Source organism: Alosa sapidissima, chromosome 19, assembly GCF_018492685.1.
Source record: "Alosa sapidissima isolate fAloSap1 chromosome 19, fAloSap1.pri, whole genome shotgun sequence".
In the NCBI taxonomy this organism is placed as follows: domain Eukaryota; kingdom Metazoa; phylum Chordata; class Actinopteri; order Clupeiformes; family Clupeidae; genus Alosa; species Alosa sapidissima.
This window is the reverse complement of record NC_055975.1, coordinates 20539981-20554317: the sequence shown is the minus strand read 5'-3', so window position 1 is coordinate 20554317 and position 14337 is coordinate 20539981. Positions and strand designations below refer to the sequence as shown.

Here is a 14337-nt window from a genome sequence, read left to right as displayed (position 1 = left end):
GGTATGAGGGAATGAAAAAGGGAGGGGAAAGACTGAAGGTGACTGTGTGTTTATGTGTGTAAATGTAGTATATATGTGTGTGTGTGTGTGAGAGAGTGTGAAAGAGAGACAGGGAGGAAGAGAGACAGATGGGAAGGTGTGCATGTGAGTCTAAGAGTGAGACAGATTGAGAGGGAGAGAGAGAGAGAGAGACAGATCGAGAGAGAAAAAGAGAGAGAGCCAAAGGGAATGCTTTCTGCAGTGAGTGGACGCATTTAAAAAAAAAAAAAAAAAAAAAAAAGAAAAGAAAAGAAAAACCTGCCGGTGCTTTGGGGGGGTGGTCTACCGCTTTGCTGCATTGCAGCATTCGGGGGTCCCGGACAGCACCACCACCACGTAGCACCACCCACAGGCTCAGCAGCTTCTGCTGCACCAACTTACCTGCACCCTCCCAGACTCCCTGTCCCCTGGAGGACCCTCACACAGGGCAGTGGTCACGGTGGGGATGACCGCCATCTCCCTGCTCTACACCCTCAGTGTGACACTGTTTGTGTAGGGCCATTGTGCCTGTGTGACCTTGCTGTGCCCTCTTTAGAAGAGACATATTTAAAAAGGGTGTTACACAAGCATTCCACCGCTGCATTATGCAACCATTATTTACGCCAAATGTGCTCTAATGCAGTGAGCAGCGTGTTTGCCTCGTGGTGGACAGGAGTGTGTTTGGACAAATCACTTCACACATCGGAATATCAGAAGCCACTGTTAATGTAGGAGGGAGGAGGAGGGGGAAATGGTCTTGTCATAACAGCCTTAAGTGGAACCACTTCTGTTTCCATTTTCTTAATTTTAAACGTAACCGTTTCTTCTGTGTTGTAATGGTAGTGCTGAGTTCTTATAGAATGTTTCTGCAAGCGGTTCCAGCGTAGCTTTAAAACATTCCCTTCAATTTCCTGCGGAATTAACAAGCAGATCCAGCAGGGGATTGAGGCTTTAGGGGGATAGACCCTTCGCCTCTCGGCCGGTGGCTGTATCTGCCAAGCGCTACGACTGCCAGAGGCATGCAGACAGAATCCCTCAGATGTGTGTGTGTGTGTGTTTGTGTGTGTGTGTGTGTGTGGGTGGGTGGGAGTGAATCAAGGCTGTGTGAAGCTCCATGAGGTTCCGGAGAGTTCCGCAGGCAGGGTTCCCCCCACGGCAATGCAGAGGTCAGCGCAGTGCCAAGGCTGGTGTGGGATCACCAGAGGGCCAAGGCTCCGAAGGGCCAGACCAGGCTAGCAGCAGGGTGGGGAGGCCAGTTCGATATGTGATATCCCTCCTCCCCACCAGTGCTACTTCCAAGAGTGGGGGCCTGACCACCTGTCCATCCCTGCCTGATCCTGCGCTCACCAGATGGGCTGTGGTGACCGTCCGGTCCGCTACAACCCCCCCACCCCCCCCGGGTGGAGGCGTCTGCTCGGCTTTCACCACGCCACCCCTTCTTTTGTTAGCCTACTTAATTTCCTGTAGTATTGCAGCTGATCAGTCTCAGAATAATGGCGCCATGTTGACCGCCACCCTGTGTTCTCAAAGCAAGAGGAGGGAGATCAAAAGGAGTCGTCGTGTGAACTCCCCTCGACATTACTCCAGGGCTGGCTTATCCTACTGCTTCCCTGCCTTTCTTTCTCTTTGCATTTCATTCAATCGTTTCTTTCTTTTTTTTCCCCTCTCCATATACTGTAGTCATCGTAGTGGTTGGATCCTTCAGGGTATGAAGCACATACGGCGGGGGAAACTTCTGACCCACAGTGTTGTCATCGTATCCTGGTTTCCTGTGGTATTTGCTTATTTGCGCTGTGTGCATGATGCTTAGGTGTGTGACTCATCTCACCAGAAACAGAGAACAGTTAAGCAGTACAAAGAGCATAACAAAACTCAGCCCAATACTTAATCCTGTTTGATTCCTGCTTCCTTGGAGGGAGATGAAACCTAAGCAAGATTCTTTTTGTTTCCAGGTAACCAGGCTTTGCATGCTATGTGTGCGTGCGTTTGTGTGTGTTTGTGGGTTGCAGCAGACAGCTTTGGCGGTTAAGTGTTTGACTCCATTTTGGCGTTGCACCCTCAGCTGGGAATGGCCAGACCACATTGGGTTTACTCGGAGTGAAGGACGCAGGGTGTGGCTCCCAACACCGATGTGTCTGGTACTGTTTGCAGTGTGGTGGAGCCAGCCAGTTAGCATCAGGATTTTTGGCAGTCTCCTGGGGCATGGAGCAGACATCACTTCGTACATTCCCTGGCTTGAGTTTGTATGTGGAGTGCAGACACACACACACACACACACACACACACACACACACACACACACACACACATACACACACACATAGCCTACATATTCTTACCACATGTTGAATCACTATCATATAGAGTCATTAAAGGGGAACCTGTAGTTTAGGTTCACCTCACAGTACCAGTGATGTTACTCAGTTTAGCGGAGTGACGCAGCCCGATTTTTGACCACTATTTTTGCCCAGAAATTGTTTTGCATTTCAAAACACTTTCCACTATCATAAATGGTCAGAGTTTCTTGTAGCTATTTGACTTTACCTCCACATCTGCACGGTGTTTTTACACACAGGGAGCTTCTTCTCTCTGCACCCCACTTTGACCTGCACTGTCCAAATAATTGACGGCTGCAGGACATCTGCAGGGAAGAAACCAGAAACCATTACATCAGAAGAATGCAGAATGAATCTGACTCGAGCTCCTTTTCTTTCCTCACCCTGCGCTCCATGACTTCTGCATAGTACTGTAGGTCTGTTTGTACTACTCGCCCAGGGGAGGCTATTTCTTTTCACTGTTAAATTATCAAAACAAGTGTGTGTTTGAGGGTGTATTTGTACTGTGTGTGTGTGTGTGTGTGTGTCTGCGTGTGTGTCTGTGTCTGTGCCTGTGTGTGCCTGTGCCTGTGCGCGTGCGTGTGCGTGTGCGTGCGTGTGTGTGTGTGTCTGTGCCTGTGTGTGTGTGTACATGAGTGAGTGAGTTAGAAGAGACATAGCCTTGACCCTCAGCTATGCTCCTCATTTGTGCAGTGCAGTCAACAGTTAGCCACGCTCGACTGGAGCTCTGTAGCGTTAGCGCAGCGCTCGCCCTCCACCCACCGAATCAGCGTCGCTTGCAGAGGGCCGTCATTGTCCCAGCTCAGGCTGACGATAATCTGTCCACTGTAGAGGGCCTGACCAACAGCCAGGACAAGCGTAGCTCCCCCGGAGCTACACTGTGGGCCACAGCTGAACAGCATAAAAGGCCATTTGGGATGGGAAAAGAATTGAGGCTAGCATCTGGACTGCGCAGCCTGCACTGTACTCTTGTGAATGTTTCTTTTCTTTATTCTTACGTAAACTTGCTGAAGTGCTGTGTTTTAATTCTTTTACCCACTGCAAAAATATTGGCACACATTTTAAGTCATAAAAATGCAAATCATGCGGTTTAATTGAAATAGGCAAATATTTATTCAAGGAAGATTTGCATACGCTTAAGTCATTTAGCAGACAGCTTGGTCTAAAGTCAATTTGCCTACAGTTGATCTGTTTGCCCTCTTTGTGAAATAAAACTTTATTGTGGTTCACACCCTCCCATGTCTTTGTGTAGGATTGATCACACCTTTGTTATTTTATTCTGCACAAAAACCCTCAGGTGTGGTAAGTTTAGCCAGAGACTTTCTAATGTGGAGACACAGCACTCAAAAAATACTTGTCACGCCAATATGGCCATTGTCTACACATATCCCACCCCTTCCTCGGCAAAACGTCGACATGTGAATACATTGAGCCAATCATGTGGTGTGATGTGAATACATTGTGCTAATCATGTGTTGTGATCTCGCCGCTGGAGCAAGATTGGTGTCGTGAAGCCTTGCGCACGTGCATTTATGCCGAAATGGATGCCCGACGAGTGCCCTAAAAGCGTTGCTAAATGGCCGCCGAGTGGAGGGACTTGCCTAAAAGGACTTTGGTTTAGCTTTTCACTAATGAGCACATTTTCCCTCCCTGATAATGTCTCAAACAGAGGAAAAGTGTCAGACCTGCTGCTTTGAGTCAACACAGACCTGTGAGGAGAGGTTTATGTATTTTGCAAGTAAACACACGAATTGTTTGGTGTGTACACATTACACCCAGGACAGTCAACACACACTGTGTTCACAGGCTTTGTGTGTGTGTGTGTGTGTGTGTGTGTGTGTGTGTGTGTGTCTGCGTGTCTGCGTCTGCTGAGTACTGCTTGAGATGGCCAATCATAATGAATAGGTTTTTTGAGGACCATAGAATTAAATTGTATCTATGGTAAGGCCATTCAGTCCAAGCTTCTATATCCCGCTGTAAGTAGGTCAACTTATGCTATCATAGAAGTAATGAATGCACATCATCTGTGCACTTTGGGCTGAAGACAGTATACAGGATATAAATTCTGTAAATCTCACTGGTTTCAACTCCAAACTCGCATGCATGTTATATTCAAGGGATTGACCTACATTTAGCCATATGTCTGGTCTAATTTACAACTATGGAGAGATGTCTCTAATGATGACCACAATGAAAGAGAGGGGAAAGAGATATAAAGCACACATGTTCATTGGAACCAACTCTTCTTATGGGCATGTTTCCATAGACAGACTCTCTGTAGTTCACTGTAGTGCGGCTGAGCACAGGCTTCATTTAGATACATCTTAGCCTGAAAGTGCCCCGTGGCAACGCCTTTTTTTTCTTCTTCTCTTCAACGAGACCTATTTCTCCAGACTCCCCAGGGTGCAGGGAGAGATCAGACATCCCAGATCAACCTAGAAGGAACAGGGGGAAAGAAAAAACACACAAGGGTTTTTTTTTATTTATTTATTTTTCAGAGCAACCTCTCTAGTGTGATGTCTGCTCAAGATTCAGATTGTAACATAGATGTCAACTTCACAGCTAGAGAAGTGTGTGTGTGTGTGTGTGTGTGTGTGTGTGTGTGTGTTGTTTTGGTCAAACACCCCTACAGCAAGATTGGAGGCCGGGGAGTTGGTGCATCTGTTTTGAAAGGGGGAATTTGATCAATAATCTGTCTGGGGTAGAGATGAGTTCGCTCCCCACGACCCCAGTGCCTCTCTCAGCGGAGCAGTCGGGGTGAAAAACGAGCCCGCTCGATAAACGCTCCACGCAGACCGGCACTGCCCATCCACCAGATGTGCCCCTTCGCCACATTTTAGTCAGCATGGTAGGACTGGTGTCAGGAGGAGGGGATGGATGGCTGGGCTTCTATTTGCCTTCCTTTCCCTCAGTCAGTCTTTGTCTCTTTCGGCCATTCTTTGTTTCTTTGTCTATGTGTCTTCTGTCTTTTCTTCTCTTCCTGTCAGTCTGTGTGTCTTTCTGTCTTTCGTGGTGTATTTTTTTTTGTGTGTTTTTCTTTGTTTTACATTTTTGCGCTCCTGATAAACATGCTGGGACTCTGTCTGGAATGTTTTCACAAGTTCATATACGCACATACGCACACAATCCCATTGATTTGAGCACTTCCAATCCTCTCGGCGACCTCTATAAATACCTGCCACTACTCAAGCCAATCATGGCATTACGACCTGTCAAGGAACCCACGCCCTGTGCTCCACCTTTACTCCCCCAGTTTGACCTCGCTCATCCACCTCCGACGTCTCCGTAACTTCTAACGGCTGGACAGGTCTGGATCTGCGGCTCTGGGCTCGCTGAGTGATGTCTTATTGATACATGAGAGCCCATTTCTTTCTCCCTCTTTCCTCGGGGCCCACGGCTTTGTTGCAGTCATACAGGGTCGTAAAATACGCCACAGAGGCACAGACGAGGCTGATTCAGAGGACAGCCACAGCCTCTTTCTGTGCTGGTGTGGGCGTGGAGACCGGACAGTGTTGCATTGTGGGCTTTGCGGCGCTGCAGGGGGCCCAGAGATGGATGTGGAGGTGACACCAGCGTAAAGCACGAGCTGGAGCCTCCAGAGCTCAAAGACTGGCCAGAGTGTTTACTGAGAGAGCCCCACAGATGGCCCTGAGCCAGCAGCCAAGGCCTACATAAGACTGGCTAAGGCTGTTGAAGTGTGTGTGTGTGTGTGTGTGTGTGTGCGCGTGTGTGTGTGTGGAGGGGGGGGGGGGGTCTGTTTCCCTGGCGGTCTTATTTCTTGGCTCTCTTCTTTCTTGGCTCTCTTCTTTGTGTTAGAAAGGGTGTGTTTGTGTGTATTTCAGGTGATCCTCCTCTCAATCTATGCAACATCTTACCTCTTGTACACACACACGCGCACACGCGCACACACACACACACACACACACACACACACACATTCACCTGTCAACAGAACCTATTTTGATCTGGTCAAAGTTTAGTTGCTTAGTAACAGAATGAAACTCAAGAGATCCCTCCAAGATGAGTCAGTTTAATGTTCCCACTTGCCACATGATCAATATAATTCACGCATCAGACACTGTGTTGCCCGATTTTTCGCTTAGCCTGACATTTAAATTAGGGCCTTAAATCGTTCTCCATCAGCCTCAGATGACTTTCTCGATAAGCTATGTATGAATGGAATTACATCTTCAGACCATGAACTACATAAACACAACTTCATAAGCACATGTCACAAAGACCAATTATATATTTTGGTTTAAAACAAATGCAAGGCCATTCTCGTTGAGGGAGAATGTTGCTTTGTTCCTGCCTGGAGTATCATCCTTTCCTAGACTGCTCAGAGTGCTGTGGCACTCCGCCCCAGTGATGGACCTAAATGACACCCCGTGTGCACTACTCACAGCCATTTAACCTGATGAAAGCCCCAGTATGTTTATGGTCCTTTCAGGGGGATCGTGGAGATTTCCCCCCTGTTTGAAGATTAAAACAAAGAACACACACACACACAATCTCACCCTTACAGAGCCGCCTGCATGGAAATGGCTGTATAACTGGGAGGCTCTTGAGAATCACTCAGCCAAACGACCCCTCTGTTATGATGTTAGTTATGATGATGGCAACGGCAGCGGCTAAAGCTGCTGCGGATATTGCATGCTGTATTTTCTCCTGTTCCTGTCAGCTATTGTGTCAACTCCCTGTTGAAATATTACTGGATATTAAAAACGGGCTGCATCTCTCTTGAGCAAAATTTCAAAACTGTGCCTCTCTCTCTCTCTCTCTCTCTCTCTCTCTCTCTCTCTCTCTCTCTCTCTCTCTCTCTCTCTCTCTCTCTCTCTCTCTCTCTCGCTCTCTCTCTCAGATGCGTCGTGGTGTTGTTGAACCCTAAAAAGAACAAGCAGCATCACATCGTCAACAGCTTCAGGTACAATTTGAATTTCTCTCCATTTTCTGGAAGCAATGTAAAACAAACCACATCATAAATACTATTACTAACCTAATCATTTATCCAAAAAATATACAGTGACCTCAGAAGTACCATATATAATTTGTAATAAAAGTCATTCCTACCTCATATGTTCAACAGTTTAGATGATACACCATGCTACATTGCCTATTAATTTAGCTACATCATTTATACCAACTTGTTACTCTAAGGTATGAGCTATACACTACTACACCAGGCGCATAACTGAAGCGTTCCGTTCGCGTAGCGTCTGCTGCAACAATTAGCTGCCACTATAATCAATGGAAGTAGCTTCACCAGACGTGATAGCGGCGCATACATTCGAAAAAAAAGACCAATCTTTTAAAATAGATTTTACGCTTTGCGAACGGAACGCTTCAGTTACGCGCCTGGTGTACTGTAGCTCATACATTATGCCTCAGTGTTAAATTTAACCCTGTTATTGTGTTGTCATATGATAGCCTGCCCCTTTGGTCTTCAGCCGGCTGCATAATTGACACAGACCTCCCAAGCCTGCTCATTATCACCTCCTTCTAATCGAACACCAAAGAGCTCTGTGATTATGGGGTCTGCCAGCTCCACCCTGAAAGCCTAGCCACAGCTGTCCCTCGGCCCCTAACGCTGTCCCAACTCTATGCCCCCTCAGCTGCAGCGATGCCTGGGTCTGGACCACCTGTTTGACAACTGTTTGGCTCAGCCCTGACTAATTGGGATCTCCGATACCCATGTGCGATTGGAGGGGTAGAGGAGATTCAGGAAACTGTAGAAGCTTGTGGGAAATGCGTAGCATAACAGGAGTTACCTCCGATGTAGGCCTACATATATGTCTATTCTCCACCGTAAAGCAAATGGAGCCTGCTTTTCCATGTTTCGGTGTTACAGTACTTAAGTTAATCAGATAGTTTTCCAAAGTAGCGATTATGAGATTGGTTAAGGTTCCAGTGAGCTTTTGGCAGGCCAGAACAGTCACGGACAAACAGCCTAGAGTTCAGTTTGTTTACTTTTTGTATTTTCGTTGCCAGTCATTAAGCAAGGCCGAAACTGTTGACATGCTAGAACATGTTTTTTCAATACAGACAGAGTGATACAGTATGTGCTGACTAAAGGCTCATTGTGTCATGGGGACACTGGTTAGGTAATGTCTCCAGAGGATGTCTCACCTTGATAAAAGGCCTCAATACAGAGAACTGAACTACCTCAATACTTAATAGTTTGTGATATTCTTGCTAATGTACATGGACATAACCATCAGTCACTGGTTGCTGTACGGGAGACTCTTAGAAGACAAAAGAGCTCTTTTCCTGTAAACCAGCGAGCACATTTCTAGGTCACGCTGGATTTGAGTGCAGGCCATTGTGATTGAGGAGTAGACAGGAAGCTGGTGGAGAGAGGGCAGGATGCATTCACTTCAGCTGCACTCTCAATACTTCCTCTTCCTCTTCCCTTTCCCGCATCTCTCTCTCTCTCCCTCTCTCTCTCCATCTCTCTTCTCACAGGAAAACTATCACCACTCTATCCTTCTCTCCGGATGGCAAATACATGGTCACTGGCGAGGTGAGTCTCCAAATCCTTCAGTGTCGTGTGCTGTGAGGTGTTTGGATGCAAGTCCAGCCTTGAGCACTTGGCCGGGAGCATTGACCTTTCTAACATTTTAGACGTCAGCGCTCACACATGGTAAACATCGCTCATGTGCAGGGGCTCAACTGGTTGTTCACGGTCCTGCCTGAGACAGGACCTACACACTGGGAGTCCGTACAACAGGCGAATAAGCACAAATACGATTCTGTAAAACAATTCTATATTAGTGGTCTAGGGTCTAGGATGAGGTCATCTCCTTAATAGTGCCTATTCCCTCCATTCCTATCATGGGGTTATATAATATCAGTGTAGAATAATAATAGAACACTGACACACCAAAGTGCTGATTCTAGATCAGTAATTGCTCCTCTCAAGAGTTTCTCAGCAACTAACCATCAACAAAGATTTTTAACAATCAACTGTGATTCAACCCGCTCCTCTCATGCAGATATGTTTCCTATGCCACGCCTTGCTATGTATGTAGCAAATCCTCTGTAATCCCATCAACACTGTGTTTAAAGTGTCTTTGTAATCCAGCTCAAAACATCAGTTTAAATTGCAAACTGCCGCATAGACAGAATCCTGCATGTCACGAGGAGATTGGTACACCATGGTGTCACCTGTGCTCCTAGCTGAGTCTGTTGCTACACATTTGTGGAGTGTTTTGATTGTGCTCGTTAGTGAATCCCTGTAGCTGGCGTGATTGAGGAGGCGGGGGGGGGGGGGTTGCGCTCATCTTCGTCATCACTCTGTCTTTCTCTACCTTCATGTTGATCGTTCTCGAGCCCTTCTTACTGGTGGCATATCCCGCGGAGAGAGGCAGGCTAATCCTTTTCCGTTATGGTGCTGGCATATTAGTCAAGTGCGCGACTGCGAAGTGTGAGTGTATGTGTGAGCTTACCACGGTTGCCATGGTTGCGCGCGGGGCCGGTGGGGGGGGGGGTAGTGCTAGCCTAGACACACACAGACTCTCCCGTCTGCTGTCAGAGAGAGGTGAACGGAGGCGAGAAACGAGAGGAGGAGAGAGAGAGAGAGAAGAGGGTGAAAGGAGTTAGAAAGCCAGGGATTTGTAAGGCAGTCTCAGACAGAAAAGGGCACCGTCTGGTTCTGGTGACAGGCGGAGAGGGGGAGCTGAAAAGCCAAAAGAGAAAAGGAGAGGAGAGTCAGAGAAAAAGAAGAGAGTGAGATGGGGGCAGAAGGGACCCAGCGGGTGGCTTTTACCCCAGTGCCACCCCTCCTCCCTCCATCCCTTTGACTCTCTCTCTCTCTCACACACACACACACACACACACACACACACACACACACACACACACACACACACACACACACACACACACACATGGGGAGTCCTTTGCCAGCCAGCCCCACTCCCTGCTTCAGTGTGTAAACCCCGTCAGCTCAGAGGATCAGCAGCTGTCGCCTGTTCCACGATCCCTGTTTGTTTCTTATTAGCTCCGCTGCCCCCGGAGTGCGCCATGACACCCCCACTACTGCCAGCCTCCGCCCACACACACACACACACACACACACACACACAAACACACACCGCTCCTCCACCACTGCCAGCCTCCACCTCACACACACACACCGCTCCTTCGCCACTGCCAGCCTCCACCTCACACACACACACACACATACACACACACACACACCGCTCCTCCACCACTGCCAGCCTCCACCTCACACACACACACACACACACACACACACACACACACACACACACACACACCGCTCCTTCGCCACTGCCTCCACCTCACACACACACACACACACACACACAAACACACACACACACCGCTCCTTCGCCACTGCCTCCACCTCTCTCGTGGCCCTGCACCTCTCCACGCCGCTCTGCATGGGCAAGCTCCACCGCAGACACACGCCTGCCCAATATAAATAAACCCCAGGGAAAACAACAGCCCCGCACATCAAAGTCTTTTCATGGCTAGCTAGTGCTGCCATGGATGACTTATGTGCTGAGAGAAAGCCACTTATGTGCTGAGAGAAAGCCACTGAAGAGTTTTCATTTTAGGTCTCTATGAGGGAGGTGTGTATTGAATACTGTGGGTTTGTTTTTAGATCCACCTGCATGAGAGCAGTTGAGGCGCCCTGTGTTCTTGTGGTGATGTTCTGCACTAAATCCAGGCACGTCCTCATTTTGTCACCCTTGATCTTGGGTGCTCCATCGAGTTGCATAAGGGGGTTAAAGGCTTTAATCGAACTGTCGCTTGGCCGCCTCGGTTTCCAGACGTGTTTGTGTGAAGAGAACACTGGTGTCTCGGTGCGTCTCTGTAGCTATGGTGTCATGCTTGCAGTTTGAATATCACTCATTTGTGCTTTGCATAGATTAATGGTATTACTGATCTGTCAGTGATGCTGTCTGTCTCTGGCTCATGGTCTCTGGGTTGCTCACATACATACACACACAGTATTCTCTCTCTCTCTCTCTTTCTATGTCTCTTCCTCTTTCTCTACTTTGTCCAAATGTAACTCAACACAGCACCCATCCAGAACACTATTAAAAAAATAAAAACATTAGCGTTAGGGGAACTAAAACACTGACATATTCCCTAACATCCCCCTCTCTGGGTCTCTGTTTGGGTCCAGAGCGGGCACATGCCGGCGGTCCGGGTGTGGGACGCGGTGGAGCGGACGCAGGTGGCCGAGCTCCAGGAGCACAAGTACGGCGTGGCCTGTGTGGCCTTCTCCCCCAACAGCAAGTACATCGTCAGCGTGGGCTACCAGCACGACATGATCGTCAACGTCTGGGCCTGGAAGGTGACTAAAGGCTCCTTCCTCTAGAGCTCTGTGTGGTAGAAGGAAATGCTGACAACGCGATGGGCCAAAGGTCACAGGGTCCACACCCAGAGAGCGCTGATGGAAATGTGTTCCTGTACTGTAACGATCTGTCATTTTGGTTAAAAGTGTCTGTTCAATGAATACATGTAAATGTTGAGGTCTTGTTTTGCTTGTATGAGTGAATGATATAAGGACATGAAGAGTAACGTTAGCAGAAAGGAATACCTTTGCCGTAGTGAAAAACTGAAGAACCATAAAGTCGATCTCCAACAGGCCTCTCTTATCTGTTAAGGGTCTATTCTGAGCTCTTCTCCCTTTTTTATATCGACCAAACCAGGACGCACCACACAGGAAATGCTGACTAGATAAATGCTAGAAATAATTTGTACCTCTTTCCTTCTCCCTCCCCACCTGTCCAAACCACAAATCCTTCTAGAAAAACGTGGTGGTGGCCGCCAACAAAGTGTCCAGCAAGGTGGCGGCGGTGTCCTTCTCCGATGACAGCTCCTACTTTGTCACGGCCGGGAACCGACACATCAAGTTCTGGTACCTGGATCACACCAAGTCCTCCAAGGTCTGTATGCTAGAAGAACACATTCCCTCAACCAGCGACCCAAATCCCTCCTGCCACGAGCCACATTTTTCTAGCTCTTGTGGGGAAATTCAATGTCCGCTGTGTATCGATCTCAGAGTCTCATCCAAAGCCACGTGTCCTTAGGGGTTTGAATGCGGTGAAAAACGTGCTGAGCCAGTTGTAGATTCAGTTCAATTCGTGTCAGGGGTAAGTGTGTTGAGGGAATTGCACAGATGCAAAATGCAAATGATTAAAGTTCCACCAACCCTCACGCCCTCATGTCAGCTCAATTCTTTTCGAATCGCACTGCATTGTGGCTGATTCAAGCGTTATTGGCATCTCATTTGCCGTGAGAAACCAGAAAGCTCAACACGGTATTCCACAGCAGAGGTTCTTACTCATCATTTGTAGCTTTCCTGCATTTGTCATGAAATATCCTTGATTCTAGAATGGCTCGTTTCTCGTTGGATTGCCTTGTTAAAAAGAGGCATCCCTACTTATAGTAGCAAGTGGGACCACAGAATCATTCTGAATGATGACCTGCCCACAGCAATTGCACGATAACAGTAGTTGCTATCAGTGCTATTCATCAAACCAGTATATAATTTCCACAGATTTTATTGTCCCCCAGCAATTTCATGAGGCCTCTTCAAGTCCATTTATGCACGAAAGTTACAGAGCAATTTGTCTCCCATTTATTATTTACAAATGGAACAGACGTTTTAGAGATGATTTATTTAATGTTTTCATTCTGTTAATTGCGGATTGTTATTTTCCCCTTCATTCGAAGGTGTTAGAATGTCACTTGTGGTGTTTGACCGATCTTACTGAGGGAGACGATGAAGAGCTGCCCCTCTTGTCTCTTGCCCCCAGGTGAACGCCACGGTGCCCCTGCTGGGCCGCTCAGGTCTGCTGGGCGAGCTGCGCAACAACTTCTTCAGCGACGTGGCGTGCGGGAAGGGCCGCAAGGCCGACAGCACCTTCTGCATCACCACGTCGGGCCTGCTGTGCGAGTTCAACGACAAGCGGCTGCTGGACAAATGGGTCGAGCTGCGGGTGAGTTTGACCAGTCTTCGGATAAATATGTTGGCATTTAGCCATACCATGACGAAGATACACTTTACCTCTTTATTAGGAACAGATGCACCAGGCAGAGACAATGCCTTGACCGCTCCAAAGCTTATTTGTCTACCTGAACAGCTGCAGCCTCATTGGTGTTGTTTTCCTCTCCGGATTAAGAGATTGTTGAGGTCGAGCACCATAGTTTAAAGGGTCCCCGCCCAGGGGTGTGGCCTGTGGTAGTAGATCAGAGTATCCTGATACTGTACGTCAAGGTGCTCCACCAGAGATCCTGTTACAGAATTGTTCACACTGAAAATAAATGTGTCCCTACGTTTCAGCGGACAGAACGCAGAAGCAGTATTTTCCTCAGTGATTGTGCATCATTAAAGGCTATGCCCGGATCGAGGACTTGTTTTGTTTTTGTTGTCTATAGTAGAAGTGCCTCTGGCTCATCCCATGGGCTTTGCTGGCTAAATGTTTGGCATGCCCGATTCCCAGCTGTCTCGCGTGCAGGGAGGCCCTGCTGTGTCTGTGTCATTTTTAGCCCGCCTGGCAAGTGTGTGTGTGGTGTGTGTGTGTGTGTGTGTGTGTGTGTGTGTGTGTGTGAAGCTGTGCACGTGTTAATCTTCCCATACCGCTGTCTAATATTAGTGTGTTCTGCTTCTTCTCTCCTTACACACTGTCCAGAAAAATGACAGCATCACAGTAAGTCGCTTGTCTGTGCTGCAGTTGTCGTCTCAGTGTCCCATCTTAAAGCTGGGTGTCCACACCGCCACCCTCCCGCCCACTCTCCCACCAGTGCCACTGTTCATTGGCTGGACACTCCAGAGCACCACTGTCAATCACGCCCACCTGTCCACTCCATCGGGTGTTTGATGTCAGAGGTCATCGTTATGCTAATCATCATAGGCTAAGGCATTTCATCACCCAGTCCCCACTCACTCTGTCAATCACATCGTCTTCACACTGTATTTAGTCTGCGGATGTTTCTCAGTGGC

General features: G+C 48.0%; 1 protein-coding gene across 5 annotated transcripts in view; it reads left to right on the top strand.

Annotated features, from left to right (window-relative positions):
* mapkbp1 (mitogen-activated protein kinase binding protein 1) overlaps window positions 1-14337 on the top strand; it is a 52810-nt gene that overhangs the window by 10890 nt on the left and 27583 nt on the right. For 4 of the 5 annotated variants that reach the window (XM_042071930.1, XM_042071927.1, XM_042071928.1 and 1 more), the window contains 6 exons: window positions 7216-7278; window positions 8817-8874; window positions 11512-11682; window positions 12140-12277; window positions 13151-13333; window positions 14027-14044. In XM_042071930.1, coding sequence (XP_041927864.1) covers window positions 7216-7278; window positions 8817-8874; window positions 11512-11682; window positions 12140-12277; window positions 13151-13333; window positions 14027-14044 — 631 coding nt within the window. The remainder of the gene's footprint in view (window positions 1-7215; window positions 7279-8816; window positions 8875-11511; window positions 11683-12139; window positions 12278-13150; window positions 13334-14026; window positions 14045-14337) is intronic. The other variant, XM_042071929.1, reaches the window with a different exon arrangement.